The sequence below is a fragment of the Muntiacus reevesi genome, chromosome 1 (genome assembly GCF_963930625.1).
Source record: "Muntiacus reevesi chromosome 1, mMunRee1.1, whole genome shotgun sequence".
In the NCBI taxonomy this organism is placed as follows: domain Eukaryota; kingdom Metazoa; phylum Chordata; class Mammalia; order Artiodactyla; family Cervidae; genus Muntiacus; species Muntiacus reevesi.
Genome location: NC_089249.1, coordinates 28,833,820 through 28,848,806, shown reverse-complemented (window position 1 = coordinate 28,848,806; position 14,987 = coordinate 28,833,820). Strand labels below are relative to the sequence as shown.

General features: G+C 40.1%; 1 protein-coding gene across 2 annotated transcripts in view; it reads right to left on the bottom strand.

Annotated features, from left to right (window-relative positions):
• ITPR2 (inositol 1,4,5-trisphosphate receptor type 2) overlaps positions 1 to 14,987 on the bottom strand; it is a 562,671-nt gene that overhangs the window by 82,722 nt on the left and 464,962 nt on the right. For both annotated transcript variants that reach the window (XM_065940048.1, XM_065940056.1), the window contains 2 exons: positions 14,118 to 14,313; positions 9,460 to 9,552 (listed from right to left, as the gene is read on the bottom strand). In XM_065940048.1, coding sequence (XP_065796120.1) covers positions 9,460 to 9,552; positions 14,118 to 14,313 — 289 coding nt within the window. The remainder of the gene's footprint in view (positions 1 to 9,459; positions 9,553 to 14,117; positions 14,314 to 14,987) is intronic.

The window sequence follows — 14,987 nt, the reverse complement described above, 5'->3', positions numbered from 1 at the left end:
ACTCACTCCATAACTAGCGCTCAGGCGTGCTGGTTTCACAGAGCAGCCGCTGTGAGGGTGGATAACAAGTTTCTACCTTTATGAGATGGATCTATTCACGATTTGTTAAGCCAAGTTCCCAGGCCTTCAGGCTGAGAGCCAGGCCCTGAGTCGTGGTGAATTCACCTAAGTAAATGCCACCTGGTGGAGACTTACCTACATAAGCAGCTGGCTTTCCCCATGCCAAGCCTGCCTCATTTCACTTCATCAAGAGCCCCTGGGCTAGGTACTGAAAATACTGGTGAGAAGATGAAACTGTTGCAACCCCCAGGAAACTCATGGTCCTCTAGGAAACACAGGTCAGCATATGAACAAAGGCAATGCATGGGTACCAAGGAAGCAGGATAGATATGCATCTCATGGGCTGGGGCGTCAGGGACGGCATCCGAAAGAAGGTGGCACCTGGGTTGACTACTGAAAGAGGGGCATCCGTGGCCAATAAGATGAGTGAAGACATACCAGGCAGATAAAATGGGATGAGCAAAGGCAAACAGGCATGAAAGTATCTGGAGTGTTTGCGGAATAACACATGGATTGGGATGGCTGGGCTTTGGGGCTTCCCTAGAGGTTCAGTGGTTAAGACTCCATACTGTCAGTGCAAGGGATGTGGTTTCAATTCCTGACTGCAGAACGAAGATTAACATGCTGCAAAAAAAAAAAAATGCTGCTAGTGCAGCCCACTGCCCCGCCCCCCCAAAAAAATTATTAGACCTGGAATGGCTGGGTCTTTGCGATATACAGATGAATATGGGAGCTGTAAGAAGAGAAACAGGTAGGGGACAGATCATTGCGAGAACCAGGTAAAGAGTTTAAACTTTATCCAGAAAGCTATGAGGAGGCACTGGAGAGTTTTATACAGAAGGAAGGTGATTTACCGTCTAGTTGGCAAAATAGTATGAGATAAAACATGAACTTAAATAACCAGACAAATTAACACATGATAAAAGCCACAAGAGTGGCGTAAAGAGATCAACACAGAGAGAGAACTTTTTAATAGTAAGGATAATGAGAGGGTAGCCCTTCCAATTAGTGCAGATACTGAGTCTGCCTTGACTATTCAATAGAGTAAGGCAGCAGGAGATTGGCATTTCCCAAGGCCTGGACAGAGAGCCCCAGAGTTTAAAAAAAATTGCTTAAAGATGAATAGCAGTGTGTAGAGGAATGTAAGACATGGCCAGAGATTAACAGCTCTAAGGAGTTTGGATTGTAGCTAGCAGGCAATGGAGGACTGTGGAGATCTTAAGTTGGGGTATGGGAGAAAATATTCAAAGCAGTGATTTCTGACAAGTGGTCTTAGCAGTGATACAGTGGGTGAACTGAAGAGGAGAGAATGACTAGAGGTAGGAAGACCACCTAGGAGGCAGTTGCAATAATTCAGGCATGAAGTACTATGAGTCTGAATTAGAGTAATGGTTGTGAGAATAGAAAGGATGAAAGAACGGAAACTAGAGGGACTCAATAGGAAGGAGATGGCAACGTTAAGTATCAGACTGACGCTTCCAGCCAGTGGTCACTTGGGAAAGGATGGTCTCATTAAACACAGAAGCAGAAACTTTGGAAGGAGGAATTGGATGCCTGTGTTTTGATGAAGACAAGGAAAGAATCTCAGATGATTTTTGTTTATGGGATATGAAAATGAGAAAACATTTTAAAAGGCTAGAGAGGACAAAAGAGCTAGAAATGTACTGTGATACAAAATTAAGGAAGACAGTAATTTAAAGATGAAGAGAGTAACGAAGAACATCAAAATTACACAACGGTCAAAGGCAATGAGAAACAAGAAAAGGTCACTGGATTTAACAATTAGGTCACCAGGAAATGACAGGAAGATGGCAAATAGTGGAAAAGAAGACAGTTGATTCAGAAATTGAAGGAGAGAGTGTACATTAATTGTTTTTAGAGAAAAAGTTGGTACTGAAAGGAAAGAGATTAATAGGATATTAATTTGGGGGGGGGGGTGGATAAGCGAATGCTAGAGAAGGTTCAATTAGGACCCAAAAGTGTTTATGAGAAAAAAAGAGAATAGATGGTAATATGGAAAAGATTTCAGTTATAAGAACAATGATCAAACTAATGATGGCAAAGGGGGAATGATGAAAAACAGAAATGGTTCTAAAAGAACTGAGAATACGTGTAACTCTATGGCTGATTCGTGTCAATGTATGACAAAACCCACTGAAATGTTGTGAAGTAATTGGCCTCCAACTAATAAAATAAAATTTAAAAATAAATAAATAAATAAAAGAACTGAGAGAACATAGTTGTTTACAGGCAAAAAGGAAAACTTAATGGAAACAGAATTTCATGTGGATACATTTTAAAGAACTAAGTATGCGGTCACAAAGAGTCAGACACCACTAAGCATACACATACATATTTATGCAAATAACTTAGAACACTGTTTGGCATGTATTTAGGGTGTAATAAATTCTAGGTATCATAATTAGCATTCTTATTGATAGATGGCTGTCAAATCTCATGCAAAGCTATAGTTTTAATACAATCAACAAATTCTGTACTTGAACAATATAAGGTTAAATTTTCCCCATTTTCAGTTTGGTGGTATTAGGAAGGATTTTTTTAAATTTCTAATAGGAATGTTTCATATGAGAAAAGAAATAAAAATATATCCTATTAACTCTGAAATAATTCCCCTGATTTGAGGTGTTAGTCTATAAATTTTTTTAATACTGGACATGCTTGAATAAGAGTATTTATTAATGCCATTTTTCTACTGTAACAATTAAGTTATTTCTTTTCTATGGTTTCTTAGAAAGCAACAGATTGCCATTGAGATATATTTGAAACTATGAGTACAACTGAGAACTTCTTGTGTGCTGGCCTTGAACTTTAATCACAATCAACTCAATAAGGAATTGCTGATTTAAAAAAACTATTAGGGAAAAAAAATTGAAAACATTGGACACCCAGTAGGAAGACAAAATGTAGAGCAATATAAAGACTGACTGGTTTCTGCTATTCATCAATCTTTTTTATTACAGTAAAATATCAGAATATATTCTATGTGAATAACTCATAGATGTTGGGCATCTGTTAACTTCCTCTTTTTCCTGTATATTCAAATGATTTGAACTTAGAAAATAATTGCAATATATATCATATATAGGGCTTCCTTGGTGGCTCAGGGGTAAAGAATCCACCTGCAATGCAGGAGTTGCAGGAGATGTGAGTTCGTTTCCTGGGTCAGGAAGATTCCCTGGAGGAGAGCATGGCAACCCACTCCAGTATTCTTGCCTGGAAAATTTAATGGACAGAGGGGACTGGCAGGCTACAGTCCATAGGTTGCACAGAACTGGACATTACTGAAGCAGCTTTAACACCCCCCCACACATATTATATATATATAATATGCATGTATACATGTTCAGTCATGTCCAGCTCTTGCCTCAAAAAAGTCTTACTTTTTTTGAAAATCAGTTTTTTTTTTTTTAAAGAGAATATTTTTGTCCAGGAAGTCAGGGAGGTCTGCAGCAAATAAAAGGCTTTTTGTTTCTTTATTCAACCACAGTTGGTTGCCAGCTGCCATGAGAATTTGCTGCCTCTGGGACAATGACCCTACCCACATTCGTGGAGCTTCCTCAGGAGTTGGCAGCTCAATCTCCCACTCCCCGCGAGGTTTGTTATCATGCTACTGTGTGTGTCTGGGTCTTTTGTAATGTGGACCTGCTGTCCACTAGGTGACAAACCAAAGCCTTCACAAATGCACACTAGGGCTTGCAAATTAAAATTTCATCCTGGTCTTACACACAGCAAAGTTATTTTTAAATCTAAGTGACACACGCTGCACAACAAACCCCAGGTTCTAGCTTTCATTCGACTTTTGCAGTTAAACACATGTGGCCAAAATTTCAAGGTGGCCAGGGCTGCAAGATCAAATCCATTTTCAATCAAATGGATTTCATCACTTACCATGTCAAATGTAAAAAGGGCACAGAAGGAAAAGGAGATTCATACAGGCTTTCCTGTAGCTTTTAATACTCATTTAGGTATGATCCCTAATGATGAACAGCTATGGTCACCACCTCTATCACCACCAGCCTCTCTATCACACCTCCAGTGCTGAAATCCCTGCAGGATTCTTTCCTCCCTATTCTGGGAGCTTCCTTTGCAAAATCATACCCAGCTTTCCCCACAACTTCTAGCTCAGGTCCAGCCTAAAAAAATGGAGACTCTGTCGCTAAGATGCTATGCCTGGAAGAACTGTCCCCATTTGTCCATGGGAAAAAATGGAAGCTCTGTTCTCTGTATAATGCAGTAGGTAAAACTGACAGGTTATAGAGGTATTATGGGAAATCTTCTATGCATGTGCATTCAGAGCTATAATATAAACCAGTATCCAAACAGGCTTTATGACAGAACAGGGTTTCTCAGTCTTAACACTACTGACATTTGTGTGGTGTTCAGTTGGGTCCAACTCTTTGCGACCCCATGGATTGGAGCCATCGGGCTCCTCTGTCCATGGAATTTTCCAGGCAAGAAAGAATACTGGATTGGGTTGCCATATCCTCTTCTAGAGGGACTTACTGAGCCAGGGATCGAACCTGCTTCTCCTGCATCTTCTGCATTGGCAGATGGATTGTGCATTGGCATGTGGGGCTGGATAATTCTTTGTTGTGGGGACTGACTTGTGCATTGCAGGATATTTAGTAGCATCCCTGGTCCCTACCCTCTAAATGCCAGTAGGACTCTTCCCAGAGTCATGACCACCAGAAATGTCTCCAGACATTGCCAAACATCCTCAGGCCAGGGGGAGAGGCGAAAGCATTAACTCCAGTTGATAAACACACAAGACAGAAGATTTATTTTTTAAGAAATTGCCTCAGAAGACAATATGCATAAAGAAAATCTATCTAAGCACTCTAGGGGGAAAGGCAATATGATAAGCAGAATTACAACAATCTCTAAATTTTGGCTAGGAAATATATCATTTGTAGAGATTAATCCTTTAATTAGGAGGTGATAAAATTCAGAAGGTTGGAACATAGGCCTTGAATCAGAGATCTAAATTGATTTACTAGCTGTGATCTTACTGAATGGCTCTGTCCTTCAGTGTTTCTACCTGTCATATAAGGAGAGTTAGTAGCATTTTTCTATCCTTGAACATACCTCAAGGCCTTCACTTATGCTGTTCCCTGTGTCTAGATGGCTTTTTCTTCCTTTTGGCCTGACTGGCCCTGTTTTATCCTCCAAATCTCAGGGTAAATAATCCCTCCTCAGAAGGGCTTCTCTGACAGTTGGCAGTCAGGTTCCCTTGTGATTACCTATCATAGCACCACATCATAGTTCCATATTTTGCAACTTTGCTTCCCTCACTATTTTATAAATTCTATAATGTCCAGGATTATCTTTTATTCAACACTGTCCTGAATACCCACCATGATGGTTGACCCATAACAGAGGCTCAACAGATATTGTTGTATGAATAAATGAATGAATACACAAGGTTTTCATAATTATTAATATATCATTGTCATCACTGAGGATCTGTACTGATTTGGCTTAATTTCTAATTTACAAAAACACGTCATTATGTTAAATGTTAAGGTCAAAATATCACAATTAGTGAGAATGTGTGAAACAATGTCACCAGAATAGCTGGTTGAGCATCTACAACAAGGCCTGGGGAAGTGTAAAAAGCCTAAAATTCGCAGACTTGCCCAGAGCTGGACAGCCACATCTTGGGATGTGTGCACACACATATGACCTGGAGGACCTCATTCTCGGAAAGCGGGGTCCCACGGCTCTCACACTGCATCTCAGAGCTTCTGGATGCTGAGTGGCAGAGCACCACTGATGCTCGGTTGCTGTGCTGGGCCAGCCGCCTTTACAGACCCTGGCAGGAGGGACACTAGTTTCTTTGTTGGTTTACTGGCAAACCAATATTTTCCTCTTAAGATCAAATCACTGTTACAGTATATTTGTTTTTTAAAAAAGGAAATAATTTTTTTTTCCTTTTCATAAAAGAAATTAACCTTGAATACTTATTGGAAGGATTGATGCTGAAGCTGAAGCTCCAATAGTTAGGCTATCTGATGCAAACAGCCCAATCACTGGAAAAGACCCTGATGCTAGGAAAGACTGAAGGCAGAAGAAGAGGGCAACAGAGGATGAGAGGGTTGGATGGCATCACTGATTCAGTGAACATGAACTTGGGCAAATTCTGAGAAATGGTGAGGGATGGACAGGCATGGCATGCTGCAGTCCACGAGGTCACAAAGAGTCGGATACGACTTGGCAACTGAACAGCAGTAACAAGGCAGGAATAGGGTTACTCTCCTTGAGATCATGTTATTAAAATACTTCTGCTAACAAGAAAGTAAATTTTTTAACATACTTTTTTTTCATATTCTGTCAAGGAGAAAGAATGTTGAATTGGAGAAGTAACAAATACTTAAGACAATAAATTGATGTTCAAGGTGGCCAAAAGATCCCAAGAGCTATTTAAATTTAGCCAGCTACTTAAACTAAGTCTATGTCTTTGAAATAGCTGTCTGTGATTTTTTGAATCATGGATAATGGCAAGAGAAGAGAAAGATCTATAGACCTGAATTTGATAGCATGATGAACTCTGCAAACTATGACAAATAAGATTAACGCTGATACCCCCAGATAAGAGATGTCATTAAAAGGATAGTGTGGGAAGGAGTCAGGATCAAGAGAAGACAGTATGGGTTTTGACTAACCTCAAATTGAGAATACTGGCAGATTTTACGTATCCAGGCTTTGGCAAGGAGGCATTAAGAAGGAGCCTCATGTCATATTCTTTTTTAAAAAGATAGAGGAACATGGGGTAAACGGTAGTTTATTTAAGATAGATTTCTTTGTGGGTGAATAATGCACAAAACGTGCCTACAGCAATCTGAAAGTATGTTTTCAGCGGCTGCATGCCAAGGACTCCGTTCTTAGCACTGTCTCCATGTAACATTTCTAGCACCTTTCATGAAAATCTTCTAGAGGTTGGCAAAATTTACTCTGTTAAGAGCCACAAGACAAATATTTTAGGCCTTGTGGGTTACATATAGTCTCCAATGCATCTTTTTCTTTAAAGGAAAAAAAAGAACTTTAATGTAAGTAAGTTTAACAACAGCTACATATTAAATATGAAACTTTAAGACTGTCCTTAAAACAACTCATTCTCTTTTTGCTGAGTTGACTTTCCCTCTTATTTTATTTATATGCCATCCTAAAGACACATTCAATATTTGGGATTATAAATAAAATCAATGAATTCAGTTGCAAACATTCTTCACCCGAGAGCTGTACAGAAACAAGTGACATTTGACAGGTTTTTTTCTCAGATTTCCCCATGGGCCAAGTTTGCTAACCCCTGTTCTAGAGCTTATCAGACTTGACGATGACACGAGAGAAAATGAATATACTGCTTAACAGAGGGACCCCACGAGCTCATGGCACGTGAGCACTGGAAGGGACCTGAAGCCTAGAGACCATCTGGTCAAGACACCCCTCCTCTAGTCACAGGAAAAACTGGGACAGCCTTGGGGCTATGGGTTGGCAGAAATATACAAATATAAATGCATGGTTTTATACTTGAAATCCCAAACTCCCAATTACGTGACTACAGAATAGGCATTTATGGCTTGATGGCTGAACCACTGAAGAATGGCATTTTAACTGAGAGTCAGTCAAATATGGGTCAAGAGCGTGGTGTGACTGCAAACTGCACTATCCTGAAAATGATCCTCCCATTCAACCTCTTGCCTTGGAGTGTTACATGAAGAGTCACGGCCATAATACATAGGGAAGAATGAAGAAACTGGAGGTGTACAAGCCCGAGGAGGCATGTAACGGGATTTCAGAAACTGCAGAGCGCAGTAAAGCTACACAAAGAGAGGACAGACTGGTTTGTGGTTTATAGGCCTGACCTGGGTACCCAGGAGGTCAGGGAGAAAAGATATCTGAGCGGTCACTGCTCACAGTGCCTAGAGCTGCTGGCACATGGGAATGCAACATATGTGCGCATGCTTGCTCAGCCGTATCTGACTATGGACTGTAGCCTGCCAGGCTTCTGTGTTCATGGGATTTTCCAGGCATGAATACTAGAGTAGGTTGCCATGCTTTCCTCCAGGAGATCTTCCCTACCCAGGGAGTTGCCCTCCTTCAGGGGATCGTCCCATCCCAGGGATCAAGCCTGCATCTCCTGTATCTCCTGCACTGGCAGGCAGATTCATTACCACTGAGCCACCTTCGAAGCACAATAGAACATATGCATGTGTTTAACTCGCCGCTTAGGTCATAGAGAATGAAACATTTAGTCAGTAGAAGGGATTGTTCGTTTCTGTTGGACTTCAAGCAATAGTTCAACATCATATGGTAAGAAGCAACTTGGGGGAAAATCCCCTACTGTTATGACTAAACAATGTCCTTCTGGATGGACGTGAGGAAATCCATCCTTATGCCGTGCTTAACTCTTGCTTCCCTCACTCTCTCCGAGTCCAACTTTGCCTTTTGGAGATATAACAGAGATTAAATCCATTCCTTTTTTATACATAGAACTCTTGAAATATCTAGACACTTCCTCAATCTCTGCTGCTTCTGGAAGTAGATCACTAATTTCTTCTACAATTCATTAAATTTCACATATGCCCTAGTTTCCAAATTCCTGCCACATCCTAAGAAGACAATGTAGTTTAAAAATTTTTTTGCATGTATGGTTACATTTGTCCCTTTGCAGGCAAGAAAATATCATAAGCCCTATCTATCTATCTATCTACCTATCTATATCTATCTATCTATCATCTATCACCTCCTTCTCTCCCTGCCTGCCTCCTTTCCTTCCTCCTTCTCTTTTAGGACAAGCCAGCCATTTGAACAAAGTCTAGGAAATTTACATAACATATCCAAGACCTAAATCTAGAAAGCAACAGATGAAGAATTATAACCAAGCCTTTTGAGTTCTAAACCCATGCTTTTCCATTCTTTGTTAATGGATGGATTCTTTTGTTAAAGGTAATACACTCTTAGTGGAAGGCTATACAGCGGGAAGGGTCTTGCTTAGTGCAGTATGGTTTTACAATATAGTAACAGCATTTTTAGCAGTATGTACCACAGAGTAAATTTGAAAAATTCCCATGATTAGAAATGATATAAAGAACAGGGTGAGAATACAAAATGTTGGATATGAGAATCCTTTCTCTAGTTGGAAACTTTTAGGTTCTTTTACCCTCCGTTCTATTTCAACTCACCATGAAATTTTCAGAGCAACTTTCTAACTCCAGGGGTCCTTCTCAACCCTGGAATTGAACCCTGGTCTCCTGCACTGCAGGTGGATTCTTTACCGACTGAGCCATCAGGGAAGCCTCAAGTTGTAATAACTTTAATCAACTAAACATAGCTTTAGAATCATTGAGTTCATGCTGTCCTGGAGGCCCTTTTACAAACCTGTATTTGAAGCTGGTATTGTAGGTGAGCAGTTGTCCTTTTCACATGTACTCAGGATTGAAGTTAAGGTCATAGTAGGAACTGCATTGCTCCCTGAGAACACACAACAGAGACGTGATATAGAGATGAATACACAAGTGACAAGAAATGAGCAGACAATTATAAAGGCACATACATAAAGGGTGCTATTACTCCAAATGGGCTGCGTTCCTCAAGTTTTTGGTTAAGTTAGTGTGGAACTCTGAATACAGTTCTGCCTACTGAAGCAATTTTATAAATAGAGAATAGGTTCATGGGCCAACCCACTAAAAGCCTCTATCTTTGTAAAGTATCTGAGATAAAGTATTAATAATTCTGTAGGGGCTAACCACCCTGTATAACAAGTTTCCCATGGCCAAATGCATTCAGGGCTGTGGCTTGGAAATGCCAGCAACACGGTCCCCCCGTGTTGTTGGCACCCCATGAGCTGTCAGCCACTGATGCCCATGGCTGGAGGTAGCGGCTCTAACAGTAAAATGTGGGCTCCTGGGAATGAATAGGGCATAAAGCATCTCAAGGAAGCGAGAATCATCTGTCAGATCCCTTTCAGGATCTTCCTTTTCTTACTTAGTCCCCAAGGATTCATCTGTTGTTGGCTTACCACCTATCTCCCTGGCCCAGAGGTAACATAAAATAGCAACCTTCTCTGCATTTCACATAGTTTGTTGTTAGTAACAAAGTGAAGAGGTTCATTCCTCTCAAACCCATTTATCACATGAAGCCATCAAGGAAAGTCCAGAAGATACAGGGAGAGGATTTGGGTCACTTTTTTTCCCCCCTTTAAGCACATTTCGTTTATTGTCTTCCTGGTTGTTTAACCATTAAGTTGTGTCTAACCCTTTGCGACGCCATGGACTATAGCCTGCCAGGCTCCTCTGTCCAGGAGATTTCCCAGGCAAGAATACTGGAGTGGGCTGCCATTTCCTTTTCCATCCATTCATTTTTATACACTGAAAAAATATTCAAGTGCATTTCAGGGCAGCACCCCCCAAGGTTAGCCTGGTTGTTTAATGAGGAGAGGGTGGAGATGGGGAATGGTGGCTGGAATTCGGACATGTGATGAGGAGAGGGACCAGGCCTGGGTTTGCCGCTGACACACGCCCTGGAGATGAGACAGCTGGGGTCCCTGAGGAAGGAGGTCACCGATTTCACCCCCATCTCTCCCCGCACCCTGACTGGGGCAGCTTGGCGGGTATATCACGGGTGTAGCGTTGAGTCAGGTGGTCAGAGAAAGAGAGAGGTGAGGTTCCTGAGTGTCCCTTATAGCCATTCACTTAAATTAGTAAATATTTACTCACTTTGTGCTAGGCTCTGGGGGCTCAGAGTTGGGGCCTTGAAGAACCCACAATCCATTAGGGAACACAGAGATGTACAGACATAGTTAGTCGAATAAAGGAAGTGAAGTACAGGTGAAGTGAAGCAGGAGATCAGGAGAGGAAGTGAATTCTAGAAAGGAAAATACAACACTTTTCAGAAAAAGATCCATCTTGAGGAGTCAGGATTTACACAGGCGGAGAGAAAAGGCTGCAGCTCCAGGAACAAGGTGTATGAAAAAGGGCACCGCAAAGGCACAGACTAGGCAGAGCTTCCCGGCTGAGGATTTTCGAAAGAACAGCATGTATATTATCTATGGTGAAACAGATCACCAGCCCAGGTGGGTTGCATGAGACAAGTGCTCGGGCCTGGTGCACTGGGAAGACCCAGAGGAGTCGGGTGGAGAGGGAGGTGGGAGGGGGGATCGGGATGGGGAACACATGTAACTCCATGGTTGATTCATATCAATGTGTGATAAAAACTACTGAAATGTTGTGAAGTAATTAGCCTCCAACTAATAAAAAAAAAAGAAAAGAAAAATGCAAAAAAAAAAATAAATAAATAAACAAAGCATTCCACAGCCAGCCCAGGACCTAGCAAGGTTTTGAACCCGTAAGACAGAGAACCAGAGCCATGGCTGGAATGAATGACATGGACGAGAAGAGAGGATGCCATCTGAAGCCATCTCGGAGGTTTCTCCAGTTTTCTGGGGAGAGGAAAGGAGGGTGAGAAACAGGAGGCCAGTGCTGAGGAGGGGGAAGAGAGGTAGCAGGGGAGACAGTGGAACCTCCGCTTGTCAGCACCACCTTCTCTCCAACTGCTTGGGCTCATCTAAGACACGGATTCCCCTGAGCGCTGTCAGATGGAGCCTCCTGCATCTACAGAGTCAGATTCTACTGGTGCCAAAGGGGGGATCTGCATTGTGCTAAATTCCCAAGGCCATTGGCAAATTATTGGCCCCCTCTTCTCCCACGTGCCTGTGATGCTCCTGTTATTCACTCTAGAGTCTAACCTTCTCTTTGCTCCCTGACTCTTCACATTTGCTGAAGGGTTGTGTATTTATATAGTCCCAGTTTCACTTGCTCTCCAGATGTGCATCTTTGATAATTTCACTCAACTCTGGAAGAAAATAGTGTTCAGTAACTGAAAGAATACATTTTTATGCTATGTATCAACAGCCATAATATATAGAATTAGAAATTAAGCCAAAGCTCCACCTGATGCGAAGAACTGACTCATTGGAAAAGACCCTGATGCTGGGAAAGATTGAGGGCAGGAGGAGAAGGGGGCGATAGAGGATGAGATGGTTGGATGTCATCACCAACTCAATGGACATGATTTTGAGCAAACTTTGGGAGTTAGTGAAGGACAGGGAAGCCTGGTGTGCTGCAGTCCATGGGGTTACAAAGAGTTGGACATGACAGAGCAACTGAACAATGAACAACAATGTAAATATGAGTGATTTTCCAAGGAAATGGTATCACATACATATACTCTCTATGAAACAAAAAGCTCTCAGTCTTTGAAGAATCAAAAGTTTAACTTGGTTAGCTGGTTTTGAGTGCTAGATTTGCATAGCATTTACAAATGCTTTAACAGTTTTCATATAAACGCATAGATATTTTTAGTGAAGATCTTGACATTTTAGTTTCAGTGATATTTTGCAAAAAAGAAAAAATAAAAGACTTAAAAAATATAATATTTCTAAGGAAAATATATCCATAATGACACTAGGCTACTTTTAAAATAACACAATTAAAATTATTTACTACAAGATTCATAAGACAATAATGACTATATACATTTGAATTCAGAAATTATGATGCCTAAGGGTCAGACTTACTCTGTATTGAATAAATCAATATGATTATGCCTAGTAAATACTTAAGACAAAGATTTTTGAGAATAAGAATTCACAGTTTAGTACAAGTGGAGTTTTGGGGGTATTTGTATAGATAAGCTTTTCCTATAAATATTTATACCTGTAAATCTCTGGATAAAGAAACATTTAAGGAAGAACAAGAAAGGTCATAACAGAAAATGTACAATGTGGCTGTGAACAAAGACTACTACCTAGGTCTGAAATTCAGTCTCAAGTTTAATAACTTTCAACTTACGTATATGATGTTTCTATTCTATGCTTTGATCACTTAGACTCTAATTGATTTAAATGCTATTTAATTATCCCATATTTTAAAAGCACCACTAATTAAATCCTGCTTTTAAATTTGATGGTTTGAAGAAAGAGAGAGTCATTTTGTGGCTTCCCTTCCCTGCAATCCACAGGCAATGGAATCACCCAAAGAAAGTGCTAGCAAAGTGCAGTAACTACGACATCCATCTAGCAAAACAGGAGAGTGAAACAAGAGTAAGAATGAAATTTAACCAAAACAACAAATGTAGGGAAAAGGGAAAAAAGAAATCATTAGGGAACATAATAAATAAAATATCCAAAGTAAGTGGAAAGAATCACCCCTCACATCTCAAGAATCACAGTGAGTATAAACGGGGAATGCCTAACCAGTCAGACAACAAAAATAAATATCACACAGAAATTCTGACAGCCACAGACTCATGGACAGTCTTAATTCTGACAGTATTAGTGACAATACTTTGAGCATTTTTTCTATACTAAATTTTCTATCTGATGGCTTCCAAATTGAAGCATTTATACTTTCCAATTACTCAAGTATAATATAATGTACTGTGAGAAAACATGTATGTAATAATGGTTGTGAATGATGCTGGATATTCTTGGTAGAGATATCCCACAAAGGGAAAAAGAGGAGGAAAGAAGGAAAAGAATCTCAAAGCGGTTATCCTCAATTGAAATTGTCAACTGTCTCCTAGAGTACAGTCAACAACTGCTGAAACTTCTGTACTGAGACTGAGCTTATGTGATATTTCTTGTACCAAGACTTCCCTAAATAGTACACACTGTCAGCTAACATATAGCCCATGGGTATTTTACACTCATGAGCTCTTAGTGAATAAGAAAATGTTTTCAAAGCAATGAAAGAAAACATTGCCTCCATTTCAAAGCAATGAAAGAAAACAAGATTACAGGTGAGATGACATTAGTGTTTATCTATGATCCTCTTAACAAGCTGTGTACAAACTGTGCATGTTCAGTCACTATGTCAGACTCTTTGCCATCCCATGGACTGCAGCTCACCAGGATCCTCTGACCATGGGGTTTCCTAGGCAAGAATACTGCAGTTGGTTGCCATTTCTTTCTCCAGGGATCGTCGCAACCCAGGGATCAAACCTGCGAGTTCTCTAAGGATATTAACTGTTTGCATTACCTGTGACGGGAGTTCTGTTTTTCAGCCTATCCACTTCCATAGTGAAGTCATCCTTCAGAAAAAGGAACCCAATAATGGAAAACAGGTAGACAAGGATGAGGGCAAGAACCGCAGTTAGAATAATGGATCGGCCGTTCCGTGTGACACTTTTTATGACATTGAGCAGAGTCTCTTCTCTATATACCAAATCAAAAAGCTAGAGAAAAAAAAAGGAAACAAAGGCAGGGGAAAAATGCAGTGAAGCAACAAGTGAATAAATAGAAGGGTAATCACAAATACAAATGCAGCCATTTTAGTTTATCCATGAGAGAATAACAATATAAATAAGACCTTAAAAATGAACCAAGATAGGTATTTCTTCTCCAGTTGGGATGTATTAATAAATTGCTTTTCGATAAAGCAAATCCAAATTTGAATTTAGAATTATAATATTATATGTAATCAACTTAGCTGCTTATTCCCTATTTTTATTCTTTCTAATATTCTGCAGTTGCCTCTGGAATATATAAAATAGCTAATATGAAATGCTGAATTACGTTCACCTAAGTGATGAATAATTGACAAATTCATTCAATGTATTGTTTAATTAAGGGATTACAGGTGAGATGACAAGAATTCAATTTTATGAGCCCACTATAATATTAATAGAAAAAGTATGCAATTTAAAAATATTTGAGAAACATAAACATCTTTCTTAGTTAAACAGGTAGAATGAGGGCAAAATCTATTACTTCAGTATATACTCGTGGAAACAAAAGTATAATACACAGTGCTAATTTATTTCCTCTAATGGGTTACTATCAATTTTGTATTTAGTAGTAGAAAATCTATGCTCTAATTAAGAACCTAGGTATGTGCTTGCTATCTGTT